Raw genomic sequence first — 24,726 nt, forward strand, 5'->3', positions numbered from 1 at the left:
GCAGGTTATCGGAAACCTAGGTTAAAATTTTTCCTTCTGTTTCAACAATAGATTAAAAAGAGACGAAATTCCATGATATTCTGCGGTAAAGGCTTTCAGTTCTTAAAAAAATAACAATTTAAATTTCAGCAAACAAAGTTTGTGATCTATGACAGATAATTGATTATACTTTCAGCAGCAGAAAGCACAAACCGAATCAAAAGATCTACAGCTCTCTCAAATAATATTATAGTTTGCAGTTACGAGTAAGTGTAAAGTTTTATGTTACGTCACTATATTTTTCGTCAGATGCATCTAGCGTAAACAATTCACCTGATTGGTCAACTCAAATTATCAACGTTGACACGGAAATAGTCTGTTGCAATCAGGGATAAGAAGAAAGTTCCAGTCGTAAAGGATGCAGTTAGGAGGCGTGTCCTATTTACCTTGAGCGCAGCTGTCGACTAGATCTTGACGTAACGTGAAACTTTACACTTAGCTGCAAACTATAATATTTTATAAAAAATTCGGATTATGTCATCACATTTTAACTTTTGTAGAATTCAAATTTAATTTATTCTATCAAACTGGTATATTTATTCTATGGACAATCAGATACCTTTAGATCAGCAAACTGAGATTAAAAATTTAAATTAAGGTTTAGAAAGCAGTCATTTAAAATGTTTCGATAGTTGAAAACATGTTATCGGCAACACGGTTGATGTACGTAGCCGGATAATTCGGTTTTTGAAGGGTGTATGTAATTGGAAACCAGGTTAAAAAGTTTTCTTTCGCTTCATAAATAGTTTGGAAAAAGTCCATTATAATCTGTCAATTCTTGAAAACAGGCAAACGTAATGGTTTAGAAGTAATTTTGAAATTTATTTTCAAGGGCTGTCCGTAAGGTTCGTAAGTTTGTTTTGACATGAATGGTTATAAATAAGATTAAGAATATAAATGATAGAACTATTCTATCTGTTTAATCATTTTTTCTTGTTTTCGATCCATTCAGTTAACCTCCTTAAACTTCAGGAGGTTTCAGACGTAAATATATATCTTTAATTTATCATAACAATTACTTTTGTATTATGATATTCTAAGTATTACATTTTTTTTTAAAAAACCAAGTTCCCCCATGATCCGCGGAATCACGTCAAAGTTACAAATAAATATAGCAATTGTGGCTTAAGTGGGGGCGACCCGTATACAAAACAATTAAGTGCCTGTGATTGTGACGTCAGCACTTTTGTTGCTTCGCAAAAGAACATTAACATAATTAGAGACTTAAGATAGAACAACATAGTAACTTTATAGGACTTTTTAAATACTTGATCATGTGATTTAGCTTGTGTTAATCATGTGATCTAGCTTGTATAAATCAGATAGCTGTCAACAATAAAGAAAGATAATAATTCTTAATTCTTTTTATACAATGTAATTTGGATATGTAGTAGATTAAGGAGACTATCCTTTACCAAAAGCATGGTCCAGAAAAAAATATTGAAAAATAAATAAATAAATTAATAAAAATTGCTTCAGTAAAACAGCCAATAGCAATGCATTATCCATGTGAATCCCCCCTCGATCTATCTGAGCATGAGCTCTATTTACACATTACATCTGGCCAATAATGACGAAGAGCACACTGCTGGATGTAACCGTTAATCAGGGGATTCTTATTCCTTCTTGGTATGTTAAACAACCTCCGATGTCTTTAGAGATCCGTGTTTACGATTTCGTATTTTTTTATGTCAATCTCTTTTCTCCTCAAAAGTTTTTAATTCTATGTCATATAGTTTGGTCTAACGCCCTATCTGGAAATACATTTAACCACCCTTAATTTTATTGAGTTTGAATTCTTTAATTGCTTTACAGTAAACTTAAATTTATTCGTGTTGGAAAGGTTGTGAGTTTGAATCTCGGTTTCGCCTGTGCTAAGTCGATAAAATGACTGGAAATTGTTCTTTCGCTATGCGCTCATCACCTTGATTGACTGTATGTTGTTTAATGCTATCTTGAGAATTTTTAAGTCATATTGAGACGCCACCACTTGCCGGTGGAGAGCTACAAAACTTGTCCTATACCTGGCACTTGGGGCCATTGAGCAGGGAGGGATCTTTTTTGTGCTAGCACCTATTGCAGCGTCCCACTTTGGGATACGCAACAGCAACGTATAAGATCAACTCCTTACTCGGCGACTCTAGAGCAGACACTCTAACCAAGGGCGACCTCGGTAACTTGAAATGAAATTTAAAACTAATACCATATTTAACAACAGGTCAAGATCATGCAGATTTCAGTGAGAAATGCCAAAAACACGCATTTTTTAAAGTTACATATTCTTAAAAGAGGTAAATAATAACCAAAAATTTTAATTGTGTGCCAGCCACTTTATATATCTATAGATTTCATGCGGATTTCTGTCGTTCCTTTATATTTTTCCTAATCTATATCTCAACCGTGTTTCCGATAACCAAAACCGAAGTTTCCGATAACAAACTGAATTATTCAACCGTATTTCCGATAACATACTGAAAGTTAAAATTGGGCAATTTTTGTCCTTTAATAACATATTTGCAAGATTCTGACGATGTCTTCATGTGGACAATCATTAAAGCTAGGTAAATATAAGGATTTTGAAGAAAAAAGCTATTTACAGCAATGCCAATTGGAGAAAAACTAGCAAAATATAACAAAATTGACTTTTAAAGCCTTCCCAAGGCTAAAAAATTCTATTCTTATACGTATCGAGGCGTTATTTTGTATCCATATTTATTTCTGTTTACAAAAATAACAATGTATATTCTCTGTTTCTATTTTAACAGAGTTTATTTGAAATAATTTACTACCCTGTAAAAAATTGTGATCAACCGAGTGTCCGATAACAACCAAGTTGCCGATAACGCGTTGAACAGTGTGATATCTAGCCTATAAAATATAAACCATTAACATCGAACAACCAATGTTTGCAAAAAATATGGTAGACTACGTGTGACATCAGCAGCACAGCATCACTTCCGAGGATTACGCAAATTGCATGAATGTAATGCAAGGACGTCATCTTAAAGCATTAGCTATCCCTGAACTGCACAGATCATCTAACAAGACCGTTTTCAGTTGACTACGAATTATTGCAAGATGATTATTCATGCCATTGTTCCGACCCCACAACACCCCAAATATCGACGTCAAAGATCTCAGATGAATAGAGTATGACCACAGCATCACTGCTGAACATTTTGGTTAATCTGCTAGTCCAGAATGTTTATCTGAAAGCCTCTTATAAGTTTAAGAGTGATAATGCTTTTTAATGAAGGTTAGATAGATAACTGCCTCCAGGACGTTAAAAAAGTTGGTGGTGGTAGTGTAATGGTATGAAAAATGGTATTATAAGAAAGTAAGATTGATATGGTTCGAATTCAATGGACTTTGATGGAAAAAGGTACTCTAACCATGTTCTACCTACACATACCCATTCAAATTTACAGCATCCTAGAGCCGTATTGCAATCTCACAATACACAGCCACATATGGCTCGTTTGACACACCTATTCTTGCAAAGAAATAACAACCTGTTTTAGTCAAAGACAATCGCATCCCCAGACTCTGCAACAGGTGACTATAGTTCTACATTTGGAGTGGGAGAGTATTCCTATACAGTTTTTATTACACACATTTGCTTCCATTAGATGCCGTTTGTGGCTATCACTTGTATCTGCGGGGGGCATACCAGATAGTGATCTTTAATGGTCTTAAACTGACTATAATTTTAAAATTGTTGAGTAATTATGACATTTACGAGGGGCATTTCAAAAGTCCTGAGAACTGTTTAATAAAAAATTAACCGTTTTACGGAAATTGTTGAGTTTGATATCATTGGAAAGGACAGAAAAATATACACATATTGTGACGTCACGTTATAATTTTTATGACGTAATAACTCCGAAAATGACGTCAGAATATAGAAGGTTTAGCATACTGAAAACTCGCGTTTTTATCCACATGGCACAATTTTAAAAGTGCTGCCAAAGGCTTATTTGAAAATATATTTCAAAGAAAATTGTCATTTGCAAAGAAGTAGAGTAGGACTATGGTACTGTTTATCAACAATATTATATTTCATTGTTTGGTTTGTTTACTAGCGCGGTTTATGTCCGGTTATGCTTTCATCGACATTCATCCAAGATTTTAAGTCACATGATACGACTGATTTTCGGTCTTTTATATACTTCTCCATTGTATGAAATAAAACATTTTCTGTATAAAACTAAAGTATATTAATGCAGTTTTCAACAAATATATTTTGAGTAACAGTACTCTTACCATTTACAAATAAAATGTACAAAAGTCTTGCCCCTGACTTGTTTCTGTGCGTATTTTTTCTCATCTATTCAACTTCGGCGCCCTAAAACTCAGTACTGCTTCATAGACATGTAGAATCTTATTTAATTTCCATGAATTAATTTTTGCAAATATGTGGAGGTAGGGCGGGGTTACAACTGCGTCCGGGCCATTTTGGATTTTACTAGAAAATATGGGGCACAATAAACTTAACCTCTCTTGAGCCTTCTTCGATCCCACAAATATGGTTAAAACATCTGACGAATTGATGCCATAAAATTTAGTAACAAGATCGTCTATTTTTCGTTGATTGCCAACTTTGCCTCATTCTCACAGTTGGGTCTGTTTTACGCAATATTTTAAGCAAGATTCGATAAAAGCATGCGATGTTTGGCAATCGCTTAAACCATCTCAGAACAAGAAGATCTTTGAAATAGACCACCATTTGATAGATTGTAGTCTATGTAAAGATTCTACCAACTGTCATTTACGTCCGATAGCTTGCACCCGAGTAATGAGCAAAAGTTGTTTTTAAAATTTTACATTGATGAAATTGTGTCTTTTGTTACGTCATTTTTATGGCCAGTATTGTAAGTTTGCGGAAGTATGAGGTCATTTTCGGAGTTATTACGTCATAAAAATTAGAAAGTGACGTCACAATATGTGTATATTTTTCTGTCCTTTCCAATGATATCAAACTTAATATTTAATTTCCGTAAAACGGTTAATTTTTTAGTAAACAGTTCTCAGGACTTTTGAAATGCCCCTCGTAGATAGTATTCCTGTTGCTTACCACATTTCTGTTTTATCAATGCATCATTTTACTAAATAATCTTTATGTTCAATGTGTCACTTAAATTCTACGATGCGGTTTTTTTTTTTTGAAAAGTATAGAATGGGTGCATATCATTACCGCTACATATTCAAAATTTTCATTACCGCTACATAGTCATTACCGCTACAAAAATCTTACGTTACCTCTACATAAAAAATATACATTACCGCTACATTGCCTCTTTCAATAGCCAGCCACTTATGCGTGTACAGTACAACCTATACATGTACATGCATGCATAAGACCCGTTCCTCCTGCTCACCACGGGGAGGTGAAAGTTGGACTTTGAACAGGAAGGGTTTTTAAACATTAAAATCAATAAATAATTCGTCGAGGTCTGCTTTGCAGTTGCTTTTGCAACTGTTTTCAACGCATTTCCACAATTTTGAGTTTTTGAAATTAAGTCTTATTTTTTTTTAATTTTTTTCAATCGATTCAATTAAAAAAATTCAAACGAAGGTATTGTGCGAGGTACGAGTCATCCGAGGAACTCCGATTGCAATCGATTTGTAACAAACTTTTCAATGGTGGCCATAATGTTCAGATGACGCTAAATAATTAAATTTAGACTGCAGTTATTTATATATATGTACTCATTCTGATTAGATGTTAAGTGAATTCTGTTGGTTAGAACTCATGTAAACCGAACTATACCTGGCTAAATTGATATGTAGCGGTAATGAGCTCTTTTTGGCTGACTCAGTATGTAGCGGTAATGAGTTATTTTTTGCCGGAAAAATGTAGCGGTAATGATCGGTCGAAAATCTGACAAAATGTAGCGGTAATGAGTTGAAATTTTTTGCAATGTAGCGGTAATGTTGACCTCCCATTAGAATCTCACTGAGTGATAAATCAGAAGGATTTATTCAAGTTAACATAAGCGAATAAAATTACAAATAAAGTTTTCCAAACGAATTAGGAATGCCAGGCTCTGCTGATACATCAATAAAATCATTGTTTAAATTGTTTTAAAATTTGTAGATTTATTCGATAAAATAAAATTATCATTTTAGAAATATTCATAAAACAAACAAGAAATTCAAATAAATCCCTTTTATTCCTTAAACATGTAAAACAAATACTGGAATCGTAGAGCAAAAATTTTAAACTCACGAATCAAAATACATTTAAATGATTTTACATGATTTCTGAAATCACTTTTATGCAATTGCACATTTAGGTCATCCATGGTATATATACATTTCAAATAGCATTTTAATAGCAGTGTTTAAAACAAGTCGAAAGAATGAAATACACAATGAAATATATATGATCAAGAAATTTTTGAAACACATTAGTTAAACAAATAATAGCTCCCTCTTTTTTTAACATCGAGGAAAGAAAAATAATTATATATATATATCAATTCATATTTATGGTAGTTTTAAGTTGTAAGCATTTTAATCACTTAAAATCCACTTAATTTTCTCTTATTTTAATCTTTAATTCTCCTTAAATTTTAATGGAGACCATAATTAATTGAAAATGAATATACATTACATTACTAAACTACATGTATTAAGTTTATTGATGACTACTTCTATTTCTAACACTAATTGTTTAAATTCTAAAACTTTTTTTTAATTCATGGCACAATTAGTTAAAATTAAATATACACAGCTTAGAATACAAAAATGTATGCATCAAACAATTTAAAAATTATTAACAATTAAAAACAGCATAAAAATCTCCATGGAATGTGGGGAAAAAAGCTATAAAATTTTACAGCACTTAAAAATTTTCAAAAAGATTGGAATGTATTAAATGTTAAGCTGCAATTCAAAACAAATTGAAACACAACTTGATACAAGAGAATGCCCAGCATCCTCCAAGCCTGCACTTCAATAACACAGGTATAAACTGTAAAAAAAAAAAAAAGGCAGGGAAAGAAGTTCACTTGACCTATTTGAATTGAAAATTAATGATCTTTACAATAAAATGTCCCCGTCTAGGCCAGAAAAAAAGTCAAGACACCATGCGCCCCCCCCCCCCCCATTTTTTACTGTTACCAAGCAACCAGTGTTTAAAATACCTTACTGGATTTGTTTTCAGGAGCATATGGTGACCAGTAACATATTAATAAATTTGTAGTTTTAAAGTTGAATTGACAATATAAAAATTACCATATGTACCCAAAACACTACTAATCTACTTAATATTTGATTTTTGTATGCACTTCACTTAAGTTGTTACATGTACATACATGCATACATTAGATGGGTTAAATTCTTACTAATATTTACAATAACACAGGATAAAACACTCAGCACAGGCATCTTTTGTGTGTAGCAATATTAAAAGAGTAGCACTTCAACCCATACTTACATGACATACTGGGTATTCCTAATAAAATCTATGTAAAGCTCATTTAAACCATAATTAATAAGTATCAAACTTTACTACAAAGTTACTTTCATCAAAAATTTATGTAGTACTTTTTAAAAGCTGTATAATTTTATAATATTTTCTAAGCGGTATGAAATATTACTTGTAAGTAGAATTTCCACAAAAGAGAAGTTCACAATAATTTCTGAATTTGCAAAGAAACCTTACGTAATTATCATATAAACTATTCAAGTTCTACTTAAATCTTAATGCAACAAAAAACCTCTAAAATTTCAAATACCATCTTTTTATTTATTTACAAAAATGTGGGATCTAATTCAAAAAAGGTGAATATTCATTCATTAAACATGGGTTTCTACATTTTAAATATAAACCTCTATCATGGAATGAATTTCCAAATTAAAGCAAAATAACAAATGAAATCACATATATTTGCTGTCAATTTAAAAGTAATATATAGTTTACAATGTACTTCAAATTTAATTTCTACTTCTATAATGTATATTATTACATTTGCAAAAATTGCATAACAAATGCATGATATGTAATGTATAGAATTTGTATAGAATTGATATGTATGAAAAATATTTGTGCAAAAAAATCATACAGGAGCTCAAAAACATTCAACAATTATATTTGAATAAATATGTTGCACTTTATTAATGTATATGTAGACTTATGTAAAACTTACACTAATAAGTATACAATATTATGGTTTATATACAGGTAATGAATATTCATTTATACAACAGTAAATCCATCGTGAAGTAAATCTATCCTCATTCAGCACATAGAACACATTTAAAAATCATATTTTAAGTACAAAAAAAATATAACACAAAAAAAAAAACAAAAAAAAATTAAATGCAGTTAAATTTGTTCACATTAAACTGCATACAGCCAAAAATGAAAGTACAACCAGCATCAAATGGAGACTCACAACCACGAGATGGAGTGACAAGATTTAAATGTATTTTGTTACTATGGTTGGTTACTATGGATGACTACAATGTATGGTAACTATGTGTGTTAACTATGGTTGTTACTATGGGTGACACTATACGACGCTCTCATTCCCCACCGCATTGTTCTGACCCTGCTGAAGTCGACTCTGCTGTTCTGTTAATCGTGTCAGCACATCCCATGAGGAATTATGGGATAGCTCGCTGCCGACAGAAGGACTAGGATGGGCAGCCGGTGAAGTCCCCAGTGGAGAGGGATTAACTGCCAGGGGTACACCAGAGGGATACAGGGCCCCTGGGGCTGTGAAGGAATGTACAGGATGGCTGTGCTGGGGTGGTACCATTACTATGGGAGCTGCTGGGTGGTGACCTGTAGGGTACACCACCTGGTGTGAGGGGATATTGTTAGTAAACACAGAGCTAGTCACTGAACCTGTCTCTAAAGCTTCCCCACTGTTCTGTTTGTCTGTCATCTCACACAACATTTCCCAGTTTGACTTTTTCCTTGGAATAGCTGCAGCCTGAGACACAGTTTGTGGTGGTAACTGTCTGACTGTATTGTCAACAGGCGGAGGCGGCCCCACAAACAGAGATCCCTGACCGTTAACAACATAAGGAGGAGGCTGGGAGGGCACTGCACCGGGTGGTGGCTGCTGTAGAGGTAAGGTGGTGTAACCTGGTGGTAGTCCATAAGGTACCACATACGGCTGACCCTGAGGCCCCATGGGATAAACCACCACTCCAGGTGGCGCTGCTGTCAGTTCCTGTGGAGCCTCCACTGTGTCTTCTGCAGCAGGAGCCTCTTTCTGAGACTTGGACTTTTTCCTTTGTGCTTTGGTAGGAGCCTCGCTCTCAGATGCTGCTGCCGATTGGGATTTCCTGGGTTTTGGTTTCGGTTTTGGCTTTGGTTTTTCTGAACTTTCTTTCAGTGATTCTCGACTCTTTGATTTTTCCCGTTTTTCATTTTTAAGTTCATCACCTGTGTCAGAATCGTTACCCCTTGACTTACTGCGACTTCTGTGTTTTTTATTTGTAGTTTGCGTTCCTGTTGCAGACAGACTCTTTGAGCGACGTTTTCTCGGCACCACCCTCTTTGAATGGACGACAACCGATTGGTCGTCCCCGGTCTGCGTTGCTGTCTCCCTCAATGTTTGTGTTGCTCTGGTTGCTTTTTCGCTGCGTCTTCCATTAGAATTCAAATCTCCTAGCGATTTAAACATTCTGTCATTTTCATGACGAGATATTGGCTGCACATAGCCATCAGAGTCATCGTCATAATCCGCAGGTGAATGACCCCGTGACCTTTGACCTCTTGGTCTGCGGTAATAGTCAATGTCATCATGGGCGAAGGTTGACCCAGAAACGACAGACTCGGAGAAGGAACCTTTCCGCCGCCTGCGACTGTAGAGGGATGAACGAGAGGCGTAGAGAGATTGGCGTGACGTTGTTCTCTGGAGAGCTGAAAAACATTAAACCCAGTGATCAGGTCTCACTAAGCAATTTTTAAAGGAAAAATTGTTTTGTTCTGAATAAATAGAATTGAATTCATTTGACATATATACACTAAATTATGAATGAAACTTTCAAAAATATTTTTCAAAATTCAAAAAAAAATTGAAAAAGATACCGATCTTGGAATTTTTTTCTTCTTCAATTTTTCATAGATTTAATTTATGAAGAAATCTCAAAAAAGTGTGTTTGCGTCAAACCTTGATAAGATTCAAAACCCTGATTTTCTCTCTTAGAAATAATAAATATCACTAAATTCACTATTTATAAAATAACAAATTAAAATCACTAATTAATATCAATTACTCATTTTTTTAGTTTTTGCATCAAGCCACTTTTTTGTATAATTTTGCCTCGCAAACAGCTAGTATTTTACTTATAACATACATTTCTTTTAGAAAATCATGAAGGTTCAAGCAAAATTTTATGAGTGAGCAGTGGGTTTATGAACCTTTATATCATTATCTATTAAATAACTAATTAAAATCCCTAATTAATATCAATTACTCAGTTTTTAGTTTTTGCATCAAGCCAAATGAACGTGGACAAACACAAACAACCAAATATTAAAGCAAAATAAGTTAAGTGTTAGAATAATGTACTAAAATATTAGTCTTGTATATAAATAAAACTTATCAAAAGTTCCCTGTACATTCAAATATTCCAATATTGAATAATCTTTATTAAATACCACATGTGTATACTGTCCATTATTAAGCTGTAAGATAAGAGATTAGACTTACGACGAATAGACTCCTCGTCATCATCCCTCATCATGCTAGTGGGGGTCACGGGACGTGAATCAGTGCTCCGATTTCTCCGATGTCCGAAGCCTTTGGCTGCCGGTTTTGGAGATTTGTTTGATCGTTTGCTTGATCTCAGTCCATCGTCTAGTTTTTGAAACTGCCCGGCACTGCGTGTGGATTTAGGACTGTCGGGGATCTTGTCTGGATCTCGGTCTTTCAGAGGCTTTTCTTTTTTGTTTTTTGTGTTTTTCGTTTTCTCCTGCCCTCTGTTAGGGCGCAGTATATGTTGTGTGTTTGTCTTGGCTTTAGCCGGAGCTGTTTCGTGAGACGACTGACTGTCACTTCCACTCGCCCCGCGACTTTTGTTCAAATTATCAGTGTCTTCTCCACTTCGATCCAATTCATCAGAAGTGAAAGAATCTGGTCTGGTAGCTCTTCGGAAACTTTCCATTTTTTTGCGTTTTTCCGCCAGAGTTAATTGTTTATTGTCAGGCACTGCTGGCAGAGGCTTCCCTCGACTCTCGCTGGCTGACACCTTATCTCGACTGTCTATTGATGAATTTGACCCAGGTGTCTGATTTCCAAACGATGAACCTGACAATCGATTCCGTCGGTCCTCTGCATCTCTCTCATTCTCTTGTCTTGATTTCTGGAACTTCGCATTACTCTGTAAAGCACCAAGGAAGGGAGATTTGGGGGGCTTCGGATCTCCGTCCATTACATCATAGGGATCTTCATCCTCATGTTCATAAGCGTCATTATTACTGGGTCTACTGGCTGTACTAGACTCCGTACGGTCGCTTTTTGCCGTCTGACTCCGAGATTTTAAATCAAGCGTTTGTGGTCGCCTCACTCCTCCATTTTCCACACTTTCATCCTCTGTTGTAAGTAACCTTGTCATGGCTCGGGGCGAGGACTCAAAGTTATTTGATATCCCCATTGGTCCAGCTGCATCCTCCAGCGGTACTTTAGCATTGGAGCTGTTGTACATGGCCAGGCGTTTTAGTTTCTGGGCTCGTCTGTAGCAGCACGCTATAATGATGGCTCCCACGACGAGAAAGAAGAAAATTCCGCAGACGATCCCGACGATCAGCCCGGCTGCCACTGGCTGGGACTCCGTGGTATCAGCTGAAAACGGCTCTAGAAAAATGAACAAGACACTGTCACAACTACTGAAATGATCAAGCATTGAAATTACAAAGTCAAAATGATAACTGATTATCTAAGTATATGAAACCTTTTTCTCCTGTTATACTGCTAAATTTCTTCAAAATATCTGTATATTATTTCAGCTCAAATCACTTAAATTAATCCAAAATTAGGAATGAATTAACACAATATTGTCCTAATCCTAAAAGCCTGTTCATATTATCATGAAAATCACAACAATCAAACGCTTTCCCTAGAAAACATGAGAACCAAAACAAGATTCCCTGTTTGGGAGTCCTGGGGCCCGTTTTACAAAAGAACATACAACTAAGACCAAAAACTTTAGATTATTGTTAAACTTTGCAAAATTAATAATTCTCTTCAAAATTATTTGTGTAAAGATATCTGACCACATTTCTTTTCAACAGAATAAAATAATTTTTGATATAATGTTTATCAAAAAGTTAAATGAAGAATTAAATTTGATCTTAAGTCGTAAGTCCTTTTGTAAAGCGATATAGTATGTGTAGTGGTAAGGGTAGAAGTTACACTAAAGTCTTACTCTGTCTGGGGGTGATGCTGATATCAAACGAGTACTGCATGGCCGTAGGGTCACCCTTCTTCAGATCCACAATCACCTGTGTACCCGTAAAGGTCAAGGTCAAAGGAGAGCGGGGGTAGTTGTCACAGTTATAAATGTTCTGAAAGACAACACACATTAATATGCTTAAACTGTATAAGGATGCTTTTTTTTAATGTCAAAACTTGGCCATGTCAAATATGAGTATCGACCAGTTTTTCGGCTCATACTTTTGACAGAAGGACTACCTTCAAGGGCTAGAAAGGCCTTGGTCATATAATTGTAAATTTTAGCGAGGCAAATTTAGGGATTTCTGTTTTTCTTAATTTTAAGCAAAAAGCAACTATTTAAGCAATTTTAAAATTCTTGCTAAGAAAACTTCTGCAAACAAAATGCAATTAATTTTTACTAATATCTAAATTTAGCGATCCCAGCATGGCTATCCTCACTAATAATGCCAAAATTAAAACTTTGCTTAAATTTCTGCCTGTACTGTACATAAGTGAAAGAAAACTAATGATGTGTTGTACTAAATCTTACGTTGGTGTTGTACTAAATCTTACGTTGGTGTTGTACTAAATCTTACGTTGGTGTTGTACTAAATCTTACGTTTGTGTTGTACTAAATCTTACGTTGGTGTTGTACTAAATCTTACGTTTGTGTTGTACTAAATCTTATGTTGGTGTTGTACTAAATCTTAGGTTGGTGTTGTACTAAATCTTACGTTGGTGTTGTACTAAATCTTACGTTTGTGTTGTACTAAATCTTACGTTTGTGTTGTACTAAATCTTACGTTGGTGTTGTACTAAATCTTACGTTTGTGTTTTACTAAATCTTATGTTGGTGTTGTACTAAATCTTACGTTGGTGTTGGCGTAAAGGGAGAGGATGACGGAGGGCTCCCGGCAGTTGAAGAATTGTACTCTGGCCTGGAGCTCGTACTTGGCCTCGGTCCGCACCGTGATCTTACACTGGATCCCGATCGGCTTAGGACTGACCGTCCCTCCCCCCTTAATGATGACCGTCTCATCCAGACTAATGGTCACTGGATCCACAAAACAACTGTCCTCCAACTGATCTGAAAACAGAAAGCATTCAATGTTATATATAGACAGCTTACTGAAAAACACAGGGCATTCAATGTGTTATAAATAGCTTACTAACAGATGGACCCATGACTACTGCATATACATGTATATGTCCATGCGCGGATCTAGAGGGGGAAGGGGGGGGGTCAGGAACCCCCTTGGATTTGCAAGGTTATTAAATCTATATACTACCACAAGAAAAAAGTTACCTTGGACCCCCCTTTGGAAAATGCAGACCCCCCTGCGGGCCTGGTAAATGCGAATTTGTGTGAAATTGATAAGTCATTGACTAACACCCCCCCCCACACACACACACACATACACAAAATAGGTTTTTGATGTTTGGGTGAATTTTTTTTTCTTTTTTCTTGTCAAGAAATTTTAGGGCTAAATTATTTTTTTGGACTGGGGTGGACCCCCCCCCCCCCGGAAAAATTTCTGGATCCGCGCCTGATGTCTCTAAAGATGTGTTTGTGCATGTGTGTGGAGGGGGGATGTCAAGGAAATGTAGAACAAATATATCAAGCATATCATCAAATCAAAAGTTATGCTTAGAAAGACAAGTTTCCCCAAAAAGTAATTACTGCTAAACTGTACATGCATGAATACTGCAGCACTACATTGTATAGGAATTACTACTTTTGCGGGTTGCATGTTTGTTAACATCCCCTCAAGAATTTTTCACTCATAGTGGAGACTCCATTACTTCTCGGTGCCAGAGGAGGGTTGCAAAGTTTATACGTAATCCTATTCAGGCTTTTGACCAGTCATTAAGGGCCACTCAGCAGTTAGGGACTTTTTCTTGAATTATTCATAACTTCCAATAATTTCCAGATAAAATAAATTTTTAAAATAATTATATTTCTGTGTGAAATGATACAAAAACATAAAATAAGGGATATATTATACAGAAAATTTGAGATTTTCAAAAAAATAATGTTCCTAATTGTATATTTAGCATATATTTCCAGATGAGAGATTGACACCATATACAAGGAGTGTTTCTACATGTTCTCAGTCAGGCCAATACCCGGCACTCACAGCCTGACAGCCCGCAAGTTTACCAACACAATAATTTAATTCTGGTTGTAACACTGTATTTGATTGGATAAAAAATTTACTTCATATCGTATAAAATGGGTTGCCTACGTCACAATCAAAACGTATCAATCCGCCTGACGTTACATTCAAATTTTGTACAATTTGAAGTCATTTTGTCAGAACAATATTCTTTTTTTCTTACATAAAAAAAATGAAAATTAAATTATAAGCAATGAATTAAATAGTTACCCATTTTATACGGTATAAACTGGGTTGGAACAGTTTACGCTTTTTCATAAACCGCTTCGCGGTTTATAAAGCGTAAACTGCCCCAACCCAGTTTATACCATATAAAATGGGTAGCTATTAAATTCATTCCTTAAACGGTGTGACATAAAGGACCTCGCCCCCTGACAGCCCACAAGTTTACCAACACAACGGTGTGACATAAAGGACCTCGCCCCCTGACAGCCCACAAGTTTACCAACACAACGGTGTGACATAAAGGACCTCGCCCCCTGACAGCCCACAAGTTTACCAACACTGTGGTGTGACATAATGGACCTCGCCCCCTGACAGCCAACAAGTTTACCAACACAGTGGTGTGACATAATGGACCTCGCCCCCTGACAGCCCACAAGTTTACCAACACAGTGGTGTGACATAAAGGACCTCGCCCCCTGCAGTTTACAAAGTGTCTTCCAAAAGACCACTGGAAATTCTGATAAATTTTTCCTCTTATCATATTATTTATACTTACTCACAAATACAAGTAACAGATATATGTCTTAATAGTACATAAACATGTACACCTTATTACATGTATTATAAGCTATATCATGTACATATTGCATCATCACTCTATTTGTTATTTTTCTCAATGATATAAATTTAACAATTAACTTAAAATACTTTAATTAATGATTTTAGCACACAGTAAACAAATTAGTCAGCAGCTTGACTGTTAGCTGGTTCTTAAAGCAGTCATAATGATGTTGTATAGAGCATCATAAACAACATTAATCATAATTATTCTGTAAAAACAACGTAAAACATAATCATCATTGACCTACATATCCCCCACACGGTTGTGATGGATGGCCTGCCTTGATTGATGCAGAATTGGTGAATACCACAACTTTGATTATTAGCTTAATAATACTAATGGCAATAATAACTCTTTTTTTTCAGAGGTGTTGAAATTCTTTTTTTTTAGCTGTCGGACATTTGGGCTGACTTAATTAAGGTTAAAGATTCCATCAGAGACCTGACAAAGATACACGTGCCTTATTTGTATAGAAAGTTAAAAAAAATACATGTAACTACATCATAAATGTAACTACATCATAAAGTCCTTTATCATTAGCTATTTTTTAAAGTGTTTTTTCTCACTGTTTTCTTTTCTACTGAGGCATAAATAACACAATCTATATATCTTAAATTCTTTACTTTTACAAGGACAGACAGTCTATTAATTAAGAGACACATTTACAATTTGCGTCTTTGCTTTAACAAAACTCAATTTACGAACATTACGATTATAGACATCTCTGCAGTCTGCTGTTTTGGGGACATTCACTGGCCAAATCCAAATCTTCTAAAAATTTGTGTTCGTCAATATTTCCGATTTTTTCATGGGGTCATTTAGATTGACTTTTTCCACCAAGTCATCGGTTCAGACAAGTTCTTACCTGTGAACAGGAATGACAGTTTTTGACATTTCTTAAGAATTAAATTAAAATTAACGACCAGTACTCACAATTCCTGGTTCTCTGTGGAGAGGAGAACTCTGGTTGCCATAGCAGCAGAAGGCAGGTCACAATCAGGGCTACCATCTTGTTTTCTGCAGCATTATTTCTAGGTCAGTAGGTCATTCTTAAAACCTGCAAATATAAAAAAAAAATTTAATTATAACTGCACATTTATATGTGTTACAATCATGTCAATACTTGTGGTACTCGATATCTTTATTTAATTACCGGTATGTGAATTGTTTAACAGCTCACTAATAGTAACTAGCAGTAATAGATAAACTATAAACCCATGGGCTGCATCCCTTACCTGGGCACTTTGGAAAGAGAAAAACAGAAATCAGTTAAACTTCTGAGAAATTTCTGAGAAATTTTTAAATATATAAAAAGTCCCATGCTATCTTAACACCAGGAGGTGATGATTGGAAAAAAAAACAACTTGTTCCTATAATAATATGACTAATCATGGCTCTGCCGTTCTTAGGAAGATATTTATTTCAACCATTTTTTTCTGTAAATTTCAATGTAAATTCTGATTGCCTAATGTGTCCCTACCCTACCCTCCGGGGTTGTGGCCTGAACAAACTTGATTGAATCAATAGTAAATACTATAATTTTAGCATTAAATTACATGAGTGAGTGTGCTCGTGAAATATTATATATTATTTTAGATAATGAATAGTTAATTCAAGATCAAAAGTTCATCCATAAAACAATTAAAAAATAGGAGTTAAGAGCAAACATAGACCTCTGAAACATCAGAGGTGGGACCAGGTGCCATGGAGGAGTAAGCATCCCCTGACGACTGGTCACACCCGCCGTATGCCCCTTGTCATGATTGGTAAATAGTTAACAGAAACTCAAGCATCTTAATGGTGTTAACTTCAGAGTTCTTGTGTAGAATCAGAATGTTTTTTTTTTAACAAAATAATTTTGCAAATGACCAATGACAAGGTAAATAAATTTTCGAGTTCCATTTCTTATAGAAAATTTTTTAGCAGCTGTCAATATCAACATGATCAAAAAGCCTGGACTTTAAAAACCCTCTCTACACACTAGCTGCTCACTAAAAAGTCCTGATTCTGTGGAATTTTCTGCAGTTTTGAACATGTTATTTGTCTATGGAGGCAAACAACAGTCAATCGTGGATTTCTATTCACTGATACTGTGTTGAGTTTTCCTGGGATCAATATTGCCGGGTCGCACTACCCTTATCATGCTTATAGTGAAAATTTAATAAATAAATTAGGCCTATAATCTCAATACTAACCATGTTGAAGCCATTAATTATATATTTTTCTCAATGTCCAAAAAAATATTTCGCATTGGTGACATTTAGGTGTTGAGAAGGTCATTAAAATATAGTGGGAATTTGGTTGTGTATAAACATATGATAAAGTTGAAACGTAGTAGGTTTTTATTTTTTAGAGCTCTGTTAATGATTTCAGCAAAATATTTTGATTTCATTATACATTCCAAAAGTTCCTTGGATTTTTTAGGTCAAATCAACATCTAATAGAGTGTACATTTTTGAATTTGGATATTTTATACAACTTGTGTCAGAGTGTTCTGTTTGCATGATATTCAGCAAAAAACTCATACATCTAACCAGATTTTGAGATCATTTCATTGTCCATAAAAACTATATGTTTTAATAACACCACTTCCTGTCTAAATTAATATAACATATCAAAAGGAGTTTTAAAAAACTCAATAAAAGTATGGTCCAGGGTGTCATATTAAATAAGTACATGAAAAAAATATATAAATCATGAAATACCTCTTAATGTTTTAATAATGCATGCACAGAAAAAGACAGGGAATTCCTCGATCATGATTTTAAAAAAATCGTAAATAGTAAACACAGATTTGAAAGAGAAAATTTTCACCATATTACAGTTCTTTTGTCACATAGGTAAAATACTAGACAGGTACTATCAAAAAGTACTGTGTTACTCTAAATAACAATTACATTACACGTAAAACCTCCATAATAACTATGAACCCGGACATAATTACCTGAGAAAGATGTTTGTTTGAACACACGACGCCATCTTGAATCTTATCTCACCTGTTGAGTCACATGTAATCGATAAATTTAAAGACATTGTTAAAATTTACCCCTAACAAAATACACGCATATTTTACGAAAGGCTTTAAACATAACACAAAAATACGTTTTATTATTTCTAGGCCTAGTTCTCTATCTTTCTAGCGATAAATGAATATAAAATTTATCACTTATTATACAGCGCGACAGTTACATCGGGGCCATCTAAAGGGCATTTTGCATTTTGTGCAGAAAGCTAATCTCCCATGCAGAGTTGTCGGTCGTTCCTCTCTGAAACACGTTCTCGAATATTTGAGCCGATCATCATTACACATGGACGGTAGAGAGTGGACAAAAACACTTGGGGGTTGATAAATAAATGAATTATTAAAACTGAGGTGAGAAAATGAATCCTTGAAAAAAAAAAGATTTAGCGTCCCTGTTATAAATAAAAATTACTGGAAACTTAATCATGTTAATTGGGGGAAAAAAATTAGCAAAATTTTGATTTGACAGGGAGGATATACTTAGTATATATAGGTCCCTGGATTTGATATAATAAATTCATTTATTGCCTAAAACTACATGAGATACAAGCCATACAGTATACATTTTTTTCTTACATTAAACATGCTTTTTCTGGAAATTGTAAAATGTAAAATAATTTCAAATCTACTTAGATCTACTTTAAAACCATTGAAAAAGTTGTTAATTAATACATGTATTAATAAAAATTTTCTGAAACTTTCAGTGAAGAAATATCATCGTGATGTTTAGCTGCAGAACTGTAGCTCTCCGAAAAAAAATATTTTGACTGACCGGAGAGCTACAATACCACACGTGAAAAAACTATTCATTTTTTTTATTGCACACAAAAAAGTGCGCTGTTTTCTCTCAAGTCAATATGTTTTTTTTTGTTTGTTTTTTTTTCTGAGAGCTACATTTCTGCAGCCATATATAAAGTTAAAAAAGTACCACAGCCATAGCTAGGTTATGTGAATTAACACGTTCATCAATGAGACGCAGAGCATTTGAAAAAGAAAAATCTTATCTCATTTTTTTTAAAATACATGTGTACACACATTTTCCATGTTACGTTGACTTCACATTGTTTTCACCGAAAAGGAAGGAAAGGGATGGGGTAGGCCTATTGGTCCGATACAGCTATGTCCATCTCTCTAATGTCGTCTGAATGAAATCCAAAGTAACCAGTTGCTTCTTGAATTTCCCATCTATTTGTGTCAAGTAGTTATCAAAAGATACCTCGATGTATTCCAAATCAGTCAATGATTAGAGGAAATTGTCCGACTAAAAAAATGAAGTTTTGAAGGAATGATTCCAAATCAGTCAATGATTAGAGGAAATTGTCCGACTATAATCATGCGCGGATCTAGGGGGGGGGGGGGGGGTGGGGTGTTCAGGTCTAGAAAAAATTCTGGATCCGCGCCTGTTTACTGTTATAACTTGGGCAGTTAACGTTTTTTTTTACAAACCGCAAAGGATAGAGTCCAAAGCTGCTGGATTGCAAAAATTCAAATCAAGGGAGTTTATCTCTTGTAGAGACAAGTACTGAAGGGCTGGGTTAAAAAATTGTCAATGAAATACCCAGATTGGTTAAGGAATGTGTCTCCAGAATTATAGGGAGTGAAGGGTTGCCGATGAAATATCCAGATTGGTTAAGGAATGTGTCTCCATAATTAGGGAGTGAGGGGTAGTTGTCGATGTAATATCCAGATTGGTTAAGGAATGTGTCTCCATAATTAGGGAGTGAGGGGTAGTTGTCGATGTAATATCCAGATTGGTTAAGGAATGTTTCTCCATAATTAGGGAGTGAGGGGTAGTTGTCGATGAAATATCCAGATTGGTTAAGGAATGTGTCTCCAGAATTAGGGATTGAGGGGTAGTTGACTGACCAATGTTGGAGACGGGAAAATCTTCCCCAACAATGAGCAAAAAATCGGACGCCATAAATTTCACATTATTTGCATTATGGGATCTATTGCGTTATGATCAACCGATAATATAAAACCATATCGCTATACTGTTTTGCACACAGCTAATGTCAGGGATAATATAGCTGTCAAGAATTAATATAATTATCCCTGACATAAACATGTAGAGAATTAATATTTTATCATCCCTGAGATATACATGTCTAGAATAAATATTATTAATTCTCTACATGTATATGTCAGGGATATTAACATAACTCTCGATACATGCATATATATGTCAGGGGTAATAGTATTAATTCTCTATATGTATTTATCACAGATAATTATAATAATATTCTTGTTATTTACATGCCAGGGGTAATAATATTAAATGTCTACATGTATATGTACATTTCCTGTGTATATATATATGTCAGGATAAATAAGAAACTCTGGGTATAGAGATCTCTCAGCTATATCCATTGGTAATTTAAGAAAAACAAAAACCTGATGACTCTATTTCATACCTTTATAAATGTGTAGATAATAACATCAAAAGGTTCCATTCACCTTAAAACAGGTGTAAATACGGGTATTATAAATAACAAGATCTCTTAATAACCAAACACAAACTGAAGGTAAAAAAACCTAGACATTTCTTTTTGGTGTACCAATTAATAGCTATTATAATTCCATCACTATGTGAAAGAAAGTTTGCAAAACACGTCGAAAAAAAGTTGAAACACATTAAAAATTTAATACAAAAAACAATAGGAACATTGTAAGCATATTTTGTAAGAAATGTGGTTTATTAAAATAATGTGGACTAAAATGTTCCTCTTATACTTCACTTCATGTCCAAGTTATTTAAATTAGATTAAAATTTAATAAAGAGTATGGATTGAAATTTTTTTTTAAGAATATAAAATATCTACTTAAGAACAGAAAACATCAAAATTTGACAACATTCATTCTGCACTGTGACTGAATTTAAAAAAAAAAAAAAGACTGTCTATGGCATGCCTAAAGCATTTTCCCCAGAATTAGATATTTATGAAATGGAACAAACTATTAAAGAAAGTTGCACATCAAATAGAAAAAAAAAATCACCACACATGTCATAAAATACTAGAGCACTGGTTGATTCATATCCAGGAGCCAAGAAACTTCACTTAGAAATATTCTGAAGGATTGAAGCTTAAGTTATACAGATCAGATAGAACAAAATCAAACAGCAGAATAACAATAACAGCTTTCATAACAGGTAATAACTATATAAATAGCACGTCTACTGTCTTAATAAATCAAATAACAGCAATGGTAACAAAGTATCATAAATTAAGTTGAGTAACATTATACAGTAGGAAAAAAAACCCAACAATAACAAACAAAACTTGACCAGTACTTAAGGGGGGACCTATGTCGTTCTACGTCAAGGCAGTGTTATGTGACGTCACAATAGCGACGTTTGTTTTTACCTGTTGACTTTTGCAACTGTGATATACGCATAACATTGTTGATAATCAATTACGTACAAAAATCATTAATCACAGTTTTATTTGACTTATGGAGTTTGTTAATATTAGAATTCTCTTCCTTTGGTTAATAATTCATAGCAATTTCTGTTGTGAAAAATACCCCGATAATATGCTGATATAATAGTGCAAAAAAGAGATTTACAATTCAGGAAAGAAAGCGGCTTAAATCAGGGGAAAATGTTTAATTTTATAATTACCATTAATCGATTTTCTGGAGAAAACTAAGAAAAAAAATTAAGAAATGTACTTGTACGGGTGTATATTTGCTTATTGATTTATATAGTACATGTAGATTTTATTGTATAAAGTCATTCCTTGGTTCTAATAGGCATTGGTTGTTGACGGGGAAATGGGGGGGGGGGGGGTAGAGAAACAGAATGAATGGAATGCAGAAAAAAAATTATCTATTTAAATTGTTTCTAATCAAAACAAAATACTCGTTTTCCGCAAAATAGTTTTATATTCAGGTGTTTGTCAGTGCTTACTTACCCTTTTGTAGTGCAGAAAGGTCAATATTTTTGACACAAGAGTACAAAAATAAAAGGAAACGTCATATTTCTCGTTTATTTTATCATAAAGGTATACTTTTTTCTTTGTTGAAATAAAGAGATGAATCATTTCTTTCAAAAAATATGAATTACAAAATTTTTACACAAAGAATTTTTAAGATATTACCTGTTATGCATGTCGGAATTGTAAAAAATACGACAAGAAAAATGGGGTAATACTTACATTGTGCTCCATTATAATTTTTCATGCGAAATGGATTTCAATGAATTTGCCTCCATTTTAAAGATACAAGTCATATAAATTAAATAAGTGTTGATTTTGAATATGATTTGACATTTTTGGTTCTTTTTAGCGCATATTTGGGGTAAAACAATAATGACTGAAAATAATCTATTTTTAGCATTTCACACTGTTTTTGCACGTGCTCCTGTGTAAAAATAAGCATATAAAGGTATTGTTTTTAATACCTAAAAATTAAGAGCAAGTGGTCAGGAAAGAAATGTGAAAGTTTTGAAAAATTCACACAAAGACTTTTCGGACATAGGTCCCCCCTTAAACATCTTAAAAGGATGGACATTCTTATTTGGTAAATGGTTTATTATGAATCATGCACCTTTTAATTCGATTCTTGAAATATACCTTCTACTGTATGGTGTACTGAGCACTGTGGAAGCATCTTACCATTTTATATATACATCTAATGTATATTATATTATTACATCTTATGCAGATATACAGTGAAACTTCGGCATCTCAAACATGATCCATATCTCAAATACCATGGATATGTCGAAGTGACTTGGACGTCCAAGAAATTATATCATTTAAACCTCAATATTCTTAATCCTTATTTATCTCCATATCATTGATTTCAATATAATGAAGTTTGACTGTATATACATGTCTGTTTATATTCAAGCACTAGTTATTATCTATTTCTCATTTATTTATTTTCCCCTTTTTGGTTCGTCACTCATATTGTGTTAAACCCTACATGCACCATATTGTTTATTTTTTGAGATCAAAATTCTCCTGGACTGAGCATTCAAGCATAACTGTGATCATTCACCCAGCTTAATTCAAACTGATCATTCACGTGTGACATTTATCTATCCAGATTATAACTAAGCATTCATGTTTTACTGTGTCACTCATCATCATTTCATATGAGATATTTGGCATGACTGTTATCCATCCTAATCCATGTTCTCCTGTGTAGTCCATCCCTGTTTATACTAATCATTCATGAGTGACTGTGTTTATCCGTCCAAATTAAGGTCCTCCAACAGGTCGTCGACCAGGCGTAACTGTTCGTTGGCTTCCTCCATTTCGCTGTAGGTTTGTACAAAGTTAGTGATGTGGAAGCGGATGTCGTCGATGATTCCGATGGAGTCCGTTTCTTGTCTCCCTTTGATTTCGGACGCGTCTTCCCTCACCAGCTGAGCAAAGTCCTCCCTGTGAACGAACTAAAAAAAATAGCCAGGGTTAGTGATGCTTTACACCAAATGAGTGATGTTGTCTTGTTATTACACACCCAGTAGAAGCTGGCACCAAAAAGATCCCCCACTGCTCAATGACCCTGAGTGCCAAGTGGTGCCAATTATAGGTATGAATTTCCAGCCCTCCAGAAACAAGTCTAAATTGGCACCTCCAAACGAATTAAAAATACTTGAGAGGGACTTGAATCAACAAACAAAAAATAACTCTTCTAGCACTATACGTCTAGAAAAAATTGAATTTAAGATTTCACTTTAAACAGCTAACTTCATGATATGTATTCCTCTGTGGATGCCATTTACTAGATTAATTGTGAAAGAGCAAAACATACAGGATAAATAGAAAATAAAAAGGAAAAATTTCTTACATTTTCCAGATTGATGGCAATAAATTCGGAACACTGGTCCTCTAGCCTTGCCTGGTTAAACAGTCGCGCTGATCGTAGGATTTGTAGAACGTTACTGGAGTTGATAAATTTACTGATGCAGTTGGCACACTGTCTCTTAAGACCCGGTAACATATAAAGGTCGGCAAACCACAGGACATCATAAACAGTGTTCTCAGACAGCTGAAAATATATAAAGATTCTTGTACATTTACCTAACTGTCAATATAACTATTTTTATAATTATTCCAATGACTTTAATAATCAGATTTTGGTTATGATTACATACAGGTACTAGATTCAGTAAAAGTAATGACAATTAAATTATAATGCATCCAGGATTGAATGATTTACTGTGGTTTCATAAATTTTCGTGGGCATCAATTTTCGTTGATTGTATTAAACAGATGTTTTCGAGGATACATAATTTCGTGGACAAAAACATTGCCTATACAAATGAATATCATTTTTCTTAATTCAATGAAC

The 24,726-nt window shown here is 34.3% G+C and overlaps 2 protein-coding genes across 2 annotated transcripts in view; both read right to left on the minus strand.

Moving 5' to 3' along the window:
• Positions 1-7,989: 7,989 nt before the first annotated feature.
• On the minus strand, positions 7,990-16,461 carry LOC134256396 (serine/arginine repetitive matrix protein 1-like). Its single transcript, XM_062739046.1, has 5 exons — positions 16,335-16,461; positions 13,310-13,524; positions 12,430-12,568; positions 10,716-11,858; positions 7,990-9,922 (listed from the first exon to the last, which is right to left on the minus strand). The coding sequence occupies exons 1-5, from the start codon at positions 16,408-16,410 to the stop codon at positions 8,559-8,561; spliced, it is 2,937 nt and encodes a 978-aa protein (XP_062595030.1). The 5' UTR covers positions 16,411-16,461; the 3' UTR covers positions 7,990-8,558.
• A 6,822-nt stretch (positions 16,462-23,283) lies between these two features.
• LOC134256398 (ankyrin repeat and BTB/POZ domain-containing protein 1-like) overlaps positions 23,284-24,726 on the minus strand; it is a 31,293-nt gene continuing 29,850 nt past the window's right edge. Inside the window, exons 12-13 of the mRNA XM_062739048.1 lie at positions 24,223-24,423; positions 23,284-23,824 (exon numbers count right to left, since the gene is read on the minus strand). Coding sequence (XP_062595032.1) covers positions 23,618-23,824; positions 24,223-24,423 — 408 coding nt within the window. The 3' untranslated portion in view covers positions 23,284-23,617. The remainder of the gene's footprint in view (positions 23,825-24,222; positions 24,424-24,726) is intronic.

This window comes from Saccostrea cucullata, unplaced genomic scaffold (genome assembly GCF_032062105.1).
Source record: "Saccostrea cucullata isolate Sc308-1 unplaced genomic scaffold, CSIRO_AGI_Scuc_v1 ctg4938, whole genome shotgun sequence".
NCBI lineage: Eukaryota > Metazoa > Mollusca > Bivalvia > Ostreida > Ostreidae > Saccostrea > Saccostrea cuccullata.

Excerpts from the sequence above, each read along its gene's own strand:
- LOC134256396 (XM_062739046.1), bottom strand. The coding sequence starts at position 16,410 with ATGGTAGCCCTGATTGTGACCTGCCTTCTGCTGCTATGGCAACCAGAG. Across the intron at positions 13,525-16,334 it reads TCCACAGAGAACCAGGAATT|ATCAGTTGGAGGACAGTTGT; the intron begins GTGAGTACTGGT and ends TTCTGTTTTCAG. Across the intron at positions 9,923-10,715 it reads TGACGAGGAGTCTATTCGTC|CTCTCCAGAGAACAACGTCA; the intron begins GTAAGTCTAATC and ends AATGTTTTTCAG.